Below are 17,722 nucleotides of genomic sequence, written 5' to 3'. Positions count from 1 at the left end.
TATTTTTTTTTGCACAATATTGTTTGATGAAGAATATTTTTAACTTCTTTCTGTTATTACTGTATGTGACTTTTAATTAAAATGTTGGTACTTCATTTCATAGTATCTATACAGATCGAGACGAATCGGATCATAGGGTGAATCGAATCAATATAATCCATTTTCGTGTATTGGTATTTTCACACCAATTTGGCAATTGTATGTCCGAAGACATTATAATTACATCCGTTTTGCTAAGGTGACCAGATTTCCCAGTCCTGAATTCGGGACACTTCATAAATGTGTGAAGCGGGGAGAGGGGGATAAAAAGATCTGAAAATTACTTGACAATCATTGAAAATAATGACAAACCGGCGTCCCGAATAGCACTCGAAAAAACTCGGGACAAAGGGTAAAAAATCGGGACGTCTGGTCATCTTAGCCGTATGTGTCGAAAAGGGAGGAGATTACTCCGTAATAATGTACTTACGATATGTTCTGCACGTCGTTATTTTCGGCACTCTAATACTTATTTCCGCAGGAGACTCACAGAACACAAACGAAAGACGTATGGAATACGGAGCGTTGTGTCCATGGCAGTTGCTCGGCATGAAAAGATCGCGGACGCGCTGTCAATCACGTACACCAAAAGTTCATTAGCGCGCCGAAAGTGCCAAAAGTACATGAATGTGAACGCGCCAGTGATGCAAACGAGGTCGCGCGTCTACAACGACGCGATCTGTACGGCGGACGCCTTAACCACTTGCTCGAGTTACTAACCGCTCTAGACCAATCGCGTTCGTTTCGCATTACAAGGTTGTCATCGTGGTTGTTCAATCTAAGCGTTGGTAATGAATCACGCGAAATGCTCGATCTTTTCGCGCCAAGCAGCAGCCATGAGCACACATCGATCCATATCGCTTCGCGTTTCTCGTGTCTTTCATCCGTCGAAAAAATGAGTCTCGCGCGTTAATAAGTCTCGGGAGTGTCGAGAATAGTGATGTGCGATCGCTGTGGCGTATCGTGAAGACGTCATTTGTAAGTAATCTTCTCGTTTCTTTTCGCGGAATATGCGGCCGGTGCTTGTCGCGATGTGTCGCGCCGACGTCCCTTATATTTGCTAAAAACATCGACTCGCTCAAGTAGCAATAGAATCGGGCGATCGTCGGATTTATTGAACGGGAATTAGAAATGCGATGACAATCAGAGAGAAAGAGGGAGAAAGATGCGGAATATTCGGGCGGTTGCGTCAGCTTGTTAGGAAAAGAGATACGGAGAGAGAAGTATCTTATAGAGCGCGTTCTTTTCGGCCGCGGCGCCGTTCATGTATTGGCATATATTTTCAGCGCGATTTAACAATCGCGCGACCATCTTGATTCTCGATCTTTCTGCATCGAGCAACCGCCGTGGACAACACATCGATCGACATCGCTCCTCATTTTACGCGTCTTTAACCCGTCGAAACTAAGTCTCGCGCGGAAATAAGTATCGGGAGTATCGAGAATAGCGATGTGCGATCGCCGGAACGTATCGTGAAGACGTTATTTGTAAATAATCTTTTCGTTTTCTCCTCGCGGCATATGTAAAATGATTTCCCAGCCCTGAATTCACTTCATAAATGTGTAAAGTGGGGGGAGGGGGGTAAAAAGATCCGAAAATTATTTGACAATCATTGAAAATGATGACAAATCGGTGTCCCGAATAGCATTTGAAACAATTTGGGAAAAATTTGGGACAAAGGGTAAAAAATCGGGACGTGTGGTTACCTTAGTTTTGCACAAAGTGTAAAAGTTCAAAATCTCTCCTGATCTAATGGGAAGGGCACAGTTCACTCCTGCAGCTATGAATATAATTTACTGTCAGGTTTCTAAATTTTGTAATCTCCACTGTTCTACACAATCAAAGTGTCCATTTTAATTAGTGGGAGATTAAAGCGCCGAGCAGTTAAACTGGAATTGTTATTTTTGCATTAGCATGTCGAGATATCCCTAAATTATCCTTTACTAATTCCATTGTTCTCTGCGCGGGTGGGTATGCGTTCTCGTATAAAACACATATTTTACTTATAATATAAATTTAAAGGGCCGTACTTTACATCGGAATATTAAATTTCCACGATTTTCACTTCTCACAAAGGGTAAAAGAAATTTCCAAAAATTATAACAGATATATGAAGTTAATGTAGGACGAATGAGTCAATTCGTGCCTGCATGGGCGTGAACGACGATGTACGTATGCAGTCGGGTGCAACGCGTCCCCTCAATCCGATTATTAGCGACTCGAGCATATAATACTACGGCACAACGTCTAATATAGTGAAAAATTACATACGCAACAGTTGATAGCGACCCAACGACGTCCGGTGTCGGGTGTCTGAAGCGTGTTTAAGATCGACGTGTCGCGGACACGTCGGGAGTTTTCAAGGGCGAGTATCCATTATGAGACGGGCTATTTCCGCGATCTCTCTGCGTGAACCGCCGAGATAAGGAACGCTGTGATCAGCAGGGTGAGAGTTTTTGCACGTCAAAATATCGGGCTTATCTAAATGAGAGCGCGGTTAACGGGAGATGAGTAAGATTGCATTACGTTCTCCATCTTCGTTCCCTCTTACCGCGGCTATTTAGTCCCGTCGTCACACTATCCACGTGTAAATCTTATGTACGCGCGTTACATAGCGTAGCGCGTTACAAAGCACTTGAGGAAAGACCTAAAAATGCGTCGGCGAGACAAAAGGAATTGCGCAGCCGTTAATCCCAGGGAAACTTCGCAACATGTTCCAGGGAAAAAGGCTCGCTGGGACTTTCGCGTGAATTATATCGCGGATCCCGATGAGAGGAGCGAGATTGCGATCTGATCTGTCAGACGGGCAGAATTTACACGAACGTGTCTTCATCGCGCGGACATATCTATTGCCAAATGGCGCGCGAAAGTCGACTTTCACGCGAAGTTGCTCGAGTAACTTGTAAACTTTTCGCGGAAAAACGAGGAGACGCGCGTCGAAGTGGCGTCACTTCGAAACGGATGGAATATATACAGAGGATTGTTTAGAAAGTTTAGAATGGATTTTCAGGGACATGTCAAAATTAATATTTTATTTTTTACTGTGTAGAATGATATTTTCGACGTGCAACCGGCGGATGTTGCTAAATCTTGCCGTTTGCGACTCCCTTCCCTCCTTCCCCCTTTCTCTTCCCTTCTCTCTATCCGTAGAAATCGCTCTATTAAATTTTCATCAATAGCAACATCGCGTGTTCCTTTCGTATTCCGGCATCTTCTGATGCAGGCATGCGAGCGAGCAAGCGAACGAACTTTGAATTGCAGACGTATCCGATGATCCCCGCGGACCAGTTAGAGAATAGAGTCGGCGGTGTTTCTCTAGTTGGCGGGAGAGAGAGAGAGAGAGACTCTGTGTGTAAATAAAGTTCCGACTGATCGATATTTGACGGAGGTAACAAATGGATCGAGCGCAACGAGTGTTTCTCGTTAAGGATTTATGACGCGGGAACTTTTCTTCCCGCTCATGAATCACAATTATAAATCGGGCGAAAGGGGCACGTCGGGGCGCGCTCACTCGATCTACTTCTTTTCACCCGGACCTCGGAAGTGTTACATTGCCTAGATTAAGAAAACCGATCGGAGGTATTTCCTCTCATAACATTCTTACGGGCAACGTTAACTGCCGAGGGAATATATCCGTTACGACAAATCCCTTTACACCAACCATTGGCCGTCTGATTTTCCACACGCGTAAGATTCCGTATTCGTAAGTTCGTAATTCCAAGTCCGTAAGATTCCGCATTTATGCGCATCTCTCAGATGCACCTCGTCGGCGCAAAATCTACTCGATCCTCTCTCTCGTTCTTCGAGCCTTCTCAGATTTTTGCGTATATACATATGAGAAAAAAAATGGTTGACCTATACTTTGCTTATTTCTCGGGTTTAAACCGCGTCTTTCTTGTGTTTGAATTGTTTCGTGAACATTTCAGTTCACTTCTACAGGGAGCAGGATGACCTGAAACTTGACCTGAACTTTCAGGTTGACCTGAAAAGGTCAGAGAGCCCTGCTTCTCTGAAGGAATGAACTAAAACGAAACACCGAAACCAAACACAGGGAAGACGCGGTCCAAATCCGCAAAACGAGCACAGTATTGAACAACACCGCGAAAGCCTAAAATATCAATGGTTGATCTAACTAAAAAAATAGTTATTTTTAGTATAAAAAAATATATAAAGTTAAAAGTAGTGGAAAAGAGTACAGTTTTTTTGCAACAGCCAAAAAAAATTAGTGGAAAAGAGTACAGTTTTTTTGCTTTTTGTAATAAAATGGTAGTAGCAACATGCACGTAACTATTGTCACTGACATTACAGGGACAGAATTTAATAAAGGAATGGTTTTCTTGACCGTAATTTATACACGGAAAAAACAACTCCGTTAGTGTAATTGAGTTTTCTGTTACTTGGGAAGCGGATGGAAAACTCGGTCGTAGGAACAGGAAGATTCCTGTACGAGGTTTTCACTCAGCCAATTGTTCTCAGTTACCTCGATCGAGTTTTAATGCAGCCAAATGCTCAGACGAATGTTTTCGGTCGCAGAAGCATTATTTCCCGTCAACGAGCTTTTCGTCGGGTTTCCGTTCAATTGTACGCAAACGGAAAGTTTTTTTCCGTGTAGTAATTATTTCTCCATGTGCGATTAACAGTTACAAATACCAAACATTTTCTTCTCAGCACATAAAGCCAGAATATTAATATCGTTTGATTGCGAAAGTAACTATTGCACGAATACCGCCAACGTTATTTATTCGCAAAGTGGTCGTACACGGACCATTCGGGTAATACGATCATTTATCTTTGCCTGGATCGGTTTTTCTCTCCGCGGTCATTATTGTCGTTATCTTCATTGTTGCGATTATCGTTATTTCGTGTCGTGGTTATCCCTTTAGAGAAGTTGATACAATCTGATACATATATTTTCAGTAAAAACAAAAGACCGCTATGTGTTCCGGACATTAAGAACGCAGACGTTTCCGGGACGAATCCTTTTCTCTTCTCTCTTTCTCTCTCTCTCTCTCTCTCTCTCTCTCTCTTTTGCTCTCTCTTTCTTTGTCTCTCAGTAGCAAAACATATTCCATTACATCCCCCGCTCACCACCCATACATCCGTACTGCCGTTTCGCTAAGTCGCATCGCTCGGACTGACTGGTGTTTTTGCCGCTACCCTTTTCAAAGTATCGTTGCCTTTAGAGACGACGGACATCTCTGTACTTTTCTCAACCGACACGAGTCACGGCAAGAAGCTTGGCAGTCGTAATGAATTAATTCATAAATCTCGCGTGACGGGAAAAAATTCCAGTTCGACATAAATTACTTCCGGTGTCGAATGAGACTCTCCAACTTCTCGCTTTTGCGTACATTCTTAATACGACTGCGCGATTCTGCATGAACGTGTATGTATGCATGTTTATTATTTTATCACTCACGTAGCTAGAAGGGATTTGATTTACGTTTTCATTTCTCAAGCACACATCCATCTATTCTCCTTACATCCATTTAACTATTTGATATTCCAATTGTTACACTGCCCCTTTAAATTTGTTTCTAGAATGTTATCTTCATTTCTTAAATTTACATATAATTCATCCTATATAATTTACAATATTTTTCTCCTAAAAAAAATTAAAAAAGTAAAAAAAACGTTTCTCTCTCTTATCCATACTTAATTTTTTAAAAATTTTCTTTATTTCCACTTTTTCGGAATTTGGACCGATTAAATTATGTCTCGTCGCTTTATTATTATTACCATCATTATTGCGCGAAAATTGTGGATTAATTATAGCGGATAAATGAAATAACGTGCGGTCAACAGGCGTAATATCAAAAAGTTACGTACAGGGAGAATATATTAACGTGCGGAATCAAAGCGGGATCGGTTACTTCCTTCGCGCAGCGTTATCCTTCTGGATTACTTTACGAGCCGTAATCTGCTTAGAGCGGATGAAGCGAGTAACGAGTCGTACCGTAAGAACAGTGTTAATATTCCGGTTTAATTAAGCGACGTATCGAGCTGCGGTCGAAAACAAATTTGCGCGACGCGGTATAACATGTAATTAGTTTTAAGTTAAAAGTGGCCGGTTAATCTTAGCTCGTACCTTCGTGTCGCAGCTGTGCAACGTACTCTGCCGTCGTGGTTCTCATGAATACCGTAGTATCGGTTGGCAAAGAGTTTTCCGTTGATGCATTCGGCCTGCAATTTCAACTCTCTTTCTCTCTCTCTCTCTCTCTCTCTCTCTCTCTCTCTCCTTCTCTCTCATTCGATTGCGGGCACGGTGTGCGCGAGATTCCACGTGAAAGCAAAGTCCCTTTAATTGATCACGTAAAGAGGCGGAAAAGTTCATAATGGCGGACAACTTGATTCCCGACGTCAAGCAAAATGGAGAACGTGATAGCGGAACAAGATCAGCAAAACTTCCTAGCCGCTCGCGTTCGCGAAGCGGCGAATTAACCGCGAATTTTCGGCCAGGCCAAAGGGCAACTCGCTCGACTCGCCATTACTATTTACGCGACGGAATAATGGACTCTCGAGTGACTTTCTTCGTCTCAGGAGGCGACGTCTCGAGTTTCCGGCGTGTCGCGCTCATCGCAAACTTTCCGCGGCGCGGATTTTCATTGACTCTTCGATATAGCGCGCCGGGATATATAACATCGCGAGCAACGATTACGTTTTTCTTAATTTCACTCGGGAGCTCTCGCGAGGCTATAAATTTCTTCTCGCGCTCGACGGTTGATCGTAAATTTCGAATCGTTCGTCGCGGCCGACGAAACATCGACTCACACTACTGTCTACTCGCCCGTAAACCACATATAGAAACGAATTAGGATCCTCAGAGAAAAATTTAGTTGTTTAAAGGAATGAATTTTTCTCTGAGGGTCCTAATTCGTTTCTGGCAGTATAATAAACTTCTAAAAGACAATCACGCAATATTAAACATAGTATTATTTTTAAGATGCAATGAATAAAAATATAATAAAAAGATAACACTATTTTAAGTATATTAACCATAATTTTTGTCTTTCATAATTTTTGATATTTCTAACAAAGCGTTTTTTTTTCATTTCATTATCTTTGAAGTTCTTATCTTTTTTATCATACAAGAAACGTCGTTCTCTATATAGATTTATCAAATAATCATCTCCCACTTTCTCATCAATTTTTACATCAATGTTATTTGTGTGCATCATTACTTTCAGAAAGTTCATTCTTCGACGTTTCATCCAAAATTTTCCAACAGTATGAATAATCCATTATTCTAGAATGAAGGTATTAATAATAATATTAATAATAACACATTTCAAATACATATATTCTATACAGTGTTGGGAAAAAGTTATAACGCAATGTTTACAGTTTTGTGCAAATACATTTTACAGTTTAATAAAATTAATATATGCTCAATATAAACATTTCTCATTATGGCTGTAAAGATGAATTATTATTTTTTATTTACTTTACTTATTGTTGAATAATCTGATTTAATTACCTTTATCATAGAACTTCTATGTTCTTTCGTAACATAACGTAACGTAACGTTTTCGTGCATTGCCGTACGTTTAGCTTACATCTCACATAACGTAAGGTGACGTAAAGAGCTATAGCAATGTTCGTACGCTGACCCAAAACGAGCAAGAAGGGAAGTGATCCCGCCAAGAAAACGTGTCGTTGTTTTTTTTATCGCTGCTATTATTTTCCAAGAAATGCATCAGCTCCACGTGCTCTTCATGAACGATACAGCAGCAAAAAATACAGAATATTATTGTATCCCTTGTTCGCGCAATACATGTTTCAATACTTGGTTTTGAATACTTCTTTTTCGGGATACATTTCGGGACGTAGCCAGCGCTCCAAATTGGGAAACTTGTTTTTCATTCTAGAAGTTGAGTATTCTCATTGAGTCACCGACTACGTTCTGAAACGCATCGAGAAGAAGGTGTTGAAGTCGTATTAGAACTAAAGTCTAATTTACAGTGTGCTCTCTGCTTCTTGTTTCTGGTTCTCTGTCTTCCTCCGACTCGAGGCTTAAGGTTTTAAGTCGGGAAGAGGCAAAGAGAAAGAAACAGGAAGCAAAGAGCACATTGTAGATTAAGCTTAAGTATACACTCGGTTGCTAAGCGGTTTTACACACTTTTTATCGCATGAAGTTGCAACGAATTCAAGCTGCCAGAATTGAAAACCCTCTGCTGATACAGATGCGCAGTATAACGGGTTATAAACATATAAAAGTTACTTCTCAAAATAATGTGTTCTTTTAAAGCAAATTCTTTCTCTCGAATTTCACAAATATCACACTCTGTTCTGTCACTTCTTTCTGTCACAACCGATTATTGCGCGTCAACAATGATTTTCAATTCTGGCAGCTTGAAGCGTTGCAACTTTAATTGATGAAAAATTCAGCAACCGAGTGTATATTCGGCGTATACATTTACTAGATCAACAGTTATATTTTCCACCAGACACATCAATTTCTATATACTTCTTGACACATATTTCTACGTTCATCATGACTGTAAATTATCCGAGGAACAATGTTCGAGAGCGGTCGTGATAATTTAAGGTTTGGTCCGCGTAAAGTAACATTTCCTCCGAATAATCAGCGAGGGAGTGATACAATGAACGTACATTTAAAAAACTTAAGTATTGGTATATAGAAAATAAATAAATCTGTCAAGATTCAAAAAGAAAAAGAGTAAAAAAATTGGAAGAATATATATGTCACTCTCTTGCTGATTGTAACGTAAAGTATGAGCGGATGGAAATACATTAACTTGCGCGGATTAAATCTCAAACTGTCGAACTATCACGGCTGCTTTAGAACATTATTTCCGATTCCTCGGGTAAACAACAGTTAAGATGAATGCGTGTGTCGAAACGAATGCGTCTAGTTGAAAATATCTAGTGACTTTCGATCATGAATGTAATTCATAATCGAGCGTGTGCACGCACGAAAAAATATTAATCTACTGCTGAGAAAAGCGATTACTCAGTTTACTCTTCTTCTTTTGAGCAAACAACGTCTTCTTGACAGTAGTCTGAAAATATACTCATTACAAGTTTCAGGAAAACTCATCATTATGCACTGAGAAGAAACATCTGTTCTTTTTGCAAGAATATTATAAAACTTTGTCGAAGAAAAAGTTATTTCAATTCTATGCAGTAAGCAAGCCGAACTTTTGTTTCAATCGAATATTCTTGATCGAAATGCTGAGTTTAGCAGGATTCGGAATACATTTGGAATATAAATTTGATGTATCTCGTGTGTATACGAAGTTATGATAGATTCGCGAATATATGAACTTACAGAAAACATTTGAAAATACAAAAAAGTAACATTTGCTTGAATGCAGTACGTAGCTTTCTGTGTGCACTCATTTCGCACGCTTTCTTGTACAAGACTTGGGAAAAAATTGGGGCGACAAAAATCGCGAGCGATATAACGAACGCGGATCACCACGGTGACGTGCTCCAAGGTTTTGCCTGTGCAATGCACATGTGCGGCTTGTGCATTATGCGGCCGATACACGCGTCGTGAACTTTTTGCACCGCGACACGTTGCATCGATTAATCACAACGTGCATTGTAGCAACTCCTGTTTCAAAACGGACACGCCTTCCCGCTTGACGAATGTTTATGCACTTTGTCAGCGTCTAATGACGTTAATTAGCTTGATTAATTGCCCATCCTCAATTAAGATTTCTCACTTCTCTCTCGCTGCCTTTCTCTCCTTCCCCCCCCCCTTTCTCTCTCTCTCTCTCTCTCTCTCTCTCTAATATAAATCGCGTAACGATACGCCGACGTGTCCACGCGCGTAACGCTCGCGTTACTTCCTTCCTGGACCGAATCCATGCGGCGAGGTCCATAGAAATTCAATCCTTGATACATTTCATTCGCATCGTGGAGAACGAGAGAAACGCGGCATTCATTGTCACCGCCATTGTCGGCAACGAGATGAAACTCTTGCCTTTTCATCGGTCGAGAAATCGCGTATTTCATATATCTGTCTTGGCGGATTTCGCGGAATAATGTCGACGTTACGGGGAGTCGGTGCCAATTTCGCGTCATTACAGAGAGCGGGAGAGCAGGAGACCGTAAAATTCGCATTTTTCTATTCATCTCTGAAAAACCCCGCTTTGAGCCGGATTCGGCTGATCGATTGTTACGTCATGTCGACAGTTTGCAAAACAAAATATGTTGCGCGAGAGGCAACTAATTGAATATCAAAATTTCCATTACGGAGAACAAAACGGTATAGATCTGGCCTACATAGTGTCGTTTGCTGTAAGCTGTAAGAATTGCCCAATCATAGCCGATTATTCTTATAATATTCGACTGTGACTGGTCAGTTTTTATGGTTTACGACACCTATTCTAGATACTAGACCAGACCTATTGTAGACCTTATAGATCGATATTCATAGTCGGATTTTATATTTAAAACCGTTTTAAGTTCATCTTCATATAGCTTCTATAGCCAATGAAATGATCCGTACAGCATCTGAAAATAAACTTAAGATGGCCTTAAATATAAGATCTAACTATGAATACCGGTTATAGAGATGCTGACAAAAACGTCTCGACACTGTAATCCACGCTGCCGCATTGTTCGTAATAAAGAAATCGATTATCGTCGATTCGTTACAGCGTTGAATTATATAACCGATAAAAAAGAACTTTGACGTCTAGAAAAAAAGAGAGAAAGAGAGAGAGAGAGAATGGGGAAAAACATACATATATATATATATATATATATATATATATATATATATATATGTGTGTGTGTGTGTAAATCGTCGAGGTAACGCCTGGTTGATATTAACGACGATATTTCAGAATCCTACGACGCGACAGAAATTAATTCGCAATATCGCTCGTAATTTTGTTCACATTTACTGAGGCTGACATCGGCGACTGATGAGCGTCGCGCTATGCCGTAAGTTTTTAGTCTCTGTCACGACACGCAATTACGTTGCTCCAATGAGCCGGCGGTGACAAAACGCGTCCGTGTTACTCATACGTAAAGAGTGTCGACGGAAGCGGAAGTCCGCCGAGGAAAGGCGTGACTACGGGAAAAGCGTCGGGTCATACTACCGTCGCCTCGATCGCGCAAAGGTCCTCACCGTAAGATTCCACACGCTGAAAAAGAAGTCTTGTAATAGTTAATAAATGCATTCGGTTGAGCGTTTCAATATTTACTGCAATATCTTCGTAATTAATATCAAACATGATAATAATTACCACATACAGACACAATCGTCTCTGGTAACAAACACAAAATAATTAATAAAACAAATTCTGCATTTAGCTTAACTAATTATAAATGAAAAACTCAAATAATTTGATAATAATTAATAAATAGAGTTTGACTATTATCGAAATAATTGGTCACATACACACACACACACACACACACACACACACACACACACACACACACACACACATACACACATACACACACACATAGAAACACACATTTCGTATACTTATCACATAATGTGGTAAGTATTATTAAACAATACGGTTTTATTTACTCAGTTGTTTGATGACACCACATAAATTTGTACATCGAGAAGAAATATTTGAATAATTATTTGTAGGATATAAAGTTTATTTCTGTGAATAAACTTTATCAATAAATAAATAAATTTAACTTTATTAACCTATAAATAAATTTTCAAGTATTTTTTTTTCTTAGAGTAATAGTCATCAAATCCTGGCAAAAAATGTAAAGCTTTGCTAAAGTTATTTATTAATACTTGCAAAATTATCTGATCATCTATTCTAAATTTTTTTAATTTCGTGTGCAGTTTAATTCTCTCGCTAATAAAAACGAAATGTTCGTATAAACACAAGAATAGCAAGTATTGCGAATAAAAGTGTACTTTTTACTATGAAAACTTTTTCTCTATTTTTTTACATAATCTCCTCTTGATGGAATGCACTTGGTGGGATACAGCGATGCTAACATGTTCTATCATATGATACGCATGACATAACTTTGCATATTATAATTTTCATTAGCTTTACCGTCTTTGAGTGCGTGCAACTTTACATCCTGCCTTCGTGCATCCGACAAATACACTTTCTGAAGACGTGAAGCTCCACGAGCCACGTCGGCGAGCGTTATTGCATGCGGCTATCGGGGTGATTCTCTCTCGATCGATTTCGCAACGCAGTCTCCGCATAATCGCACAAAAATTATAGAAGTTACATGCGGCGAAATGTCCATACGCGATACGACTGCGGCCCAAGTGCGCTGTAACGAACTTTAATCGATTTAGCAAACAATAGGAAAAGCGCGTCTGCGCAAAGCCACATCCCATTTTTTTCATTCGACCTCGCGTCGGTGCGCGAGCAATTGTTTTTAGGCAAAAAAAATGTTTACACCCACCACCGACTCGCGCGCTTCTCGACTTTTTTTTCGACAAAGCCCTACGCCTCGATTTATTCTCGTTTTACGCCGTGGGGCGGAACGAAGTGCACATAACGAATAACGAATTCAATTAACATGACTGTCTATGGGCATATGAAGTTTGTTCCCGGCCGCGTATAACGACGAGCGCTCGTTTCGCGAAACTTTGCGACAGCATTGTGGCCGCGAGAGGACGATGCTTTCCCGTCGACTCGACGCAAGTGACCGTTTGCAGTTATTACTTATCATCTTTTCAGCGGAAACTCTTATGATTGATCTTCCCCTATTTTCCCGTCGTTACTTCTGCCTCTCTCACAACTCGCCGGATCTTCTTACCGGCACAGTTGAAAATTTTTTTGGCCACGGTTGACCGTCACTTCCTCACGACATATGTGAAAAACTTTCAATGTGCGACAGATGAGACGCTCCGGAATCTCAATTCTAATCAATTCTTTTTAATAATACTCGCGATTGTTCTCACGTTAGACGTCGACATTAAGCGTGTAATAACTGTTGAACTATCTCGCTACTCTTGTGCATCGAGTTTAGCTGTGAGCAGTAAACTTTTAAACAGTTCCAAATTTCCACTCGGAGACGCACGCATGGTAAGCATTACCGAGCGGATAGGTGAGATTGTATCAAACGTCCAACTCATTTTGCGGATAAATATTTGCCGTTGTGCTGTTTGTTGGTATCGAGTGAGCTTACGCGTCAACATTGAAATAGATATGTGACCATATGAACTCGGTGCTTATAGACATGCAAGGTATTTCAGAGAATTACACAGGTCAAGATTATAGATTATAATTATAGATTATAATTATAGATTATAGATTATAATTACAGATGACTTAATTAATTGATAAAAACTCGACAATTCAGGAGTGATGGTTTCACGAAATAGATTATTAGTTTCATTTCCACAAATATAGAAATCATCGATCGATCAATTTTCCCTCATTAATATTCCAATAATTACCGTAGTAGACTTTATACCAAATGGTACAGGATTTCTCTAACAGGTTCACGCGAACACCTAAATACAGACGTGTAATTAATGGATACGTAAAACGACAAATTTTATATCTTACTAATATATTTTATTACACGTTTCTTATATAATAAAATATTTTATATATTTTTTTTATTTTATATTTGTTGTTTTCATTGACGTTGGAAATATATATAGAATATCTGACACAAAACGCGCACCAACGCTCGCGTGCGAGTAGAGCTCATGAAAATGAAGAAAACGAGTCTTTTACTGTTTCGCAGATAACCACGACAATTATTCCTTCATTTCGACCCGCAATAACTGTTCTATAAAACTCGTGCCGTCGTGTCTCGCGCATCGATTGACCAAATTTCTCTCGTAAGTGTGTCCCGACAATTACCGTAGTTTACAAAATCGGGACAAAGGACCTTTTTTCTACTCAGTTTAACGCGTTCTACCTGCACACGAGCGGTCGGACACTTAAACCCAGACACCCCGTGTATCGTGACCTCTCCATTACATTTACGTGAATTAATGGACTGTTTCGTTTTTCCAGGATGAAAAGAACCAAATACTCACAACCAACGCGTGGCTGAAACTGGTGAGTGTAACAAACGTCCTTCTTTACTATTTTCTGCCGACTAATTCCTCGAAAGAGAAGTTTTTCAAGTAATTTATATCAATGCTAAGTCCTGCGCTGCGCACAGTTTTAAGAATTTCCGAGACAAAGGCGACTACGGGCGCGTACTAAATCTCCAGAGGGCCACACAATCCTGCAAATTATAACGACGACAGCCGGCCGGCCGACGCGTGCGACGAAATTTTAGTTTTCTGCGTGTAAAACGTAAAATCGTTCGTTTAATTCTCACTGCGCGAGCATTCTTTGGCAAAAATGTGTTCTGCGCGCTCGACAAAAATATACGATAATGGATGATATCCATTACCGACGTTTGTGCGTGTGTCTGTGTATGGTGCTTGCGTGGGCGTGTCCGTGTATATATGTGCGTATATATATATGTATACGTGTGGTTCACTCTTAATGGACGCCGGGCAATAAATATAAGAATTAAACTTAGGTTGCAACGTGCGAACTTCTAAACTCTCAGCGAACGTACGTTTTCCCGTGCGCGAGTGAACGTATGCGATACCGCATAAACGGACGCGCGTGCACCTTTATGCATCCTCACATCCGCGCTGCGTTGCAGCAAATGACACGTTAAAAACGCGCTCGCGGTAATACGGCGAAAGCCGGCTAACAGAAAATCAATAGCTGCACCGGTTACTTTTCCATCGCCTGCGGTCTTTCCATTTGCGAGAATGCGTTGTAATATCGCCGATAAAAAATACACCTGCCGTTACGGCGCGCATATCGCGCGCGGAGCGAGACTCGCGAGAAACGCGGACAAAAAATGTCGAGGCAAATTCGGCCATTATATCCGGTAATGCTTGACAATTGCGTCTCCCAACGTGCGCGATTCATTGCGCGAGAGATTAGGAAAAGCTTCTGTTTTTCCAGCGAAAAATTTTTGACGAAGATCCCCGCGCGTTATTAATCGACCGGCTTCCACAATCTCGCGCGGAATTATTTTATTCCGCGCTGTTTTTGTTTTTCTGGTGTTTGTTGCGCCGCGACGCGGCGCTTCAAACTAGCGCGGCTTGACTCAGGATGACCTCTCACCGGCGTTAATATTCAGCTTTCAATTAACGCGCCGAACTTTATTCTGCCGGACGCGGTCGCGGCAGTTAACATCGTATTTGTAACGGCCACGAGCGCACTCGCGAAAATTTGCCGCGCCGAAAATACGACGAAATCCGTCGGAATTGGATCTGCCCGGGTCGCGCGAAAGCGGCTCGTGCGTGACAGAACCGTTTACGGATTGTCCCCCGCTATATATTACCGGTCGGATCGGATCGGGCGAGCAATCAGCAAATCAGGAGTGCGAGAATGCGGTTGCTGCTGCTATTGTCGTTTCGTCGTTCTCGTCGTCGTATTCTTCTATGCACGGGGGAAAGTGCATATCGTGGGCGAGCAGCATCCGCGTCAGACAACATCCGCTTCTTCTTCACCCCCATGAGAAGGTGCTCTCTCCGTGTTTCCTCCGGGTGCGAAAAAGGTAAAGACGCGGCGGTGAGAACGCGAGAGTGAGTAGACGGGTGAGAAAAGAGGAAGAGGAGGCGGTAGTTAGATGCCAGGTAGGTAGGTTGGTAGGTAGATGGGTAAGTAGGTTGGCACTATAGAGAGGTGTTCGAGAAAATCGAGAAAGCAGAACGATGCACTTCGAGCCCGCAAGCCGCCCGTCGCTATTTCTTCTCCCGTTCCTCTTCCTTCGCCTCCTCCTCCTTTTTCTGCCTCCTTCCCATGATCCCCACTGTTCTCGAGGCGAAAAGAACGTTCGAATGTTCGTCTTTGTCTTGATATATCATCGATCGCTGTGAGAACCGGGAATGCGCATCATGTTCCTCGTGTTTATCGCTTCAGGCGGTTTTTGGAAAGTCAAAATTTGATGGATTCGTCGTGTCCAGGATTGTTTCAATGCTAACGAAATCCTACGGATCCCGCTTCTTCCGTCCTGTCGATCGTTGCTCTTTTTGTGCGTTCGCCATTGTTGATACATTAAACTAAATGATCTTTCATACGGTTAGCGCGCGGTGATCAATTATTCACCGTGTTTGCGAGAAACTACGTAATCCGGCCGGGTTTTTTCGCCGTGAGCTCTTCGCAGTCGAGTTCATGAAAAAGCTGCTACACAAACTGGCTGTAACTTACTTGAAATTTCAAGGTGTCATCCCTCTCATGTAGAGTCCCTTTGCTTTCTCTCTCTCCGCGGTCGTTTCGCTCTTGTCTCGTTCGTACATCACGTAGTGTCGATATCATCCCCCGCGTTTACAATGACTTTATTTTGTCTTTGAGGAATTGATTTCTCATCGTAGAACAGTCCCGTCTCGTTCGTCTCTTGTTTTCACCTTGAGGCATGTCCTTTCGTTCTCTGTTTCTTTTCTTTTTTTCTCTTCGTTCTCTCCTTTCTGCTTCCCTTGTCTGTCCGCAGCCTCCGATTGTATCCTCCCTTGCTGCGACGCTCCCCTTTGTGCTCGACTCGCTCTGCCAGTCGCTGCGCTGCAAAAAGCCACGGACAGCTGCGAAATCCTTTCCGGTAATATCGAGCCAAAGGAGAGTACGCGCTCGTAAAGGACCCTTCGTCATCGATTCATTAGCGCGGCGTTCTCTCGTTCTCGTCGAATTTCGCGAGCAGCTCGCCCGCCAGATTTCGACTTTGGCAGCATTCACTGGCAGTTGTATTCTCCCGCACGTGGAGCGTATCACAGTGACATCAGTCCCGATTGAATCATCGATTATAAAAGAACATGCAACTTCCGCGAGTAGTATTTATTAAAAAAAAAGAGAGAAAAAAATAGCTAGTCCTAAAGTGACATTGTTAAAGTTTAAGTCGAAATAGATGATCGGTATCCTCATTCCGTCAGAGTTAAGACGGAGCGCCACTTACCGCGGAAACTGCCTTTAAGATAGTCAATCAAAACTTTCAAGTTCACTAAGCTAAAATGGAATTTTAGAGCAGTACTTGGCGGCGGCCTCGCATGCATTACAACGGCACGTTTAACGTATTTAACGGCTCGCGCAATGACGGACGTTATCTCGCCATTACCACGTGAACACGAGCATGTACACGTGTACAACGACGGCGTCCCTTATTTATTCCGGGAAATGACTGAGGCGCGACGTGATTTCTGCGTCGGGGAGAGGTGGTCATCCGCGTCCATCGCAAGTCGCCAGCGGCATCATCGCGGCCGCGTCGGATACGCGCGGATCAGCGCGAGAACACAACGACGGTCCCTGCAAGGGGGAGAGCAGAACTCTTACAAAATTTGTTATTTATCAAGCCGGCTCTTTCGGTCCGTTGAATAATTCACTGACAGATAGCCGATACGCAGCTGCGGTTTTGAGGACGGGTTAATAATATAATGCACTTTGCTCGCGCGAATTCATATCGGCGCGGCGTGCAGATCGAGGTAATATTAATCGACGTGCCGAATCCATGCGACAGGCGAATATATCGAGCGCGCGGCTATCTTTTAGGCCGCATTCGTCGTTTAATAAGGCTCTAATATCGGTTTACACGTCATTATGTTAGATCGACTTGATTTCAGGCTCAATTAGAAAGTCGTTTAATATTTCATCTTGAACATCACAAACGTCTCTCTTCCTCTCCCTCCTTGTTGCTTCTCTCTGTCTTTCTCTTTTTCTTCTCTCGGGAGAATCCCCCCCCCCCC

The 17,722-nt window shown here is 41.9% G+C and overlaps 1 protein-coding gene across 6 annotated transcripts in view; it reads left to right on the top strand.

Annotated features, from left to right (window-relative positions):
- The window catches only part of LOC116843446 (neuronal acetylcholine receptor subunit alpha-7), a 359,573-nt gene that overhangs the window by 101,813 nt on the left and 240,038 nt on the right, over positions 1–17,722 (top strand). For all 6 annotated transcript variants that reach the window (XM_032813838.1, XM_032813834.1, XM_032813839.1 and 3 more), the window contains exon 4: positions 13,992–14,036. In XM_032813838.1, the coding sequence (XP_032669729.1) occupies positions 13,992–14,036 (45 nt within the window). The remainder of the gene's footprint in view (positions 1–13,991; positions 14,037–17,722) is intronic.

Source organism: Odontomachus brunneus, unplaced genomic scaffold (assembly GCF_010583005.1).
Source record: "Odontomachus brunneus isolate Ranch 3 - 2012 unplaced genomic scaffold, Obru_v1 Obru_scaffold_033, whole genome shotgun sequence".
In the NCBI taxonomy this organism is placed as follows: Eukaryota; Metazoa; Arthropoda; class Insecta; order Hymenoptera; family Formicidae; genus Odontomachus; species Odontomachus brunneus.
This window is presented reverse-complemented; position numbering and strand designations above follow the sequence as displayed.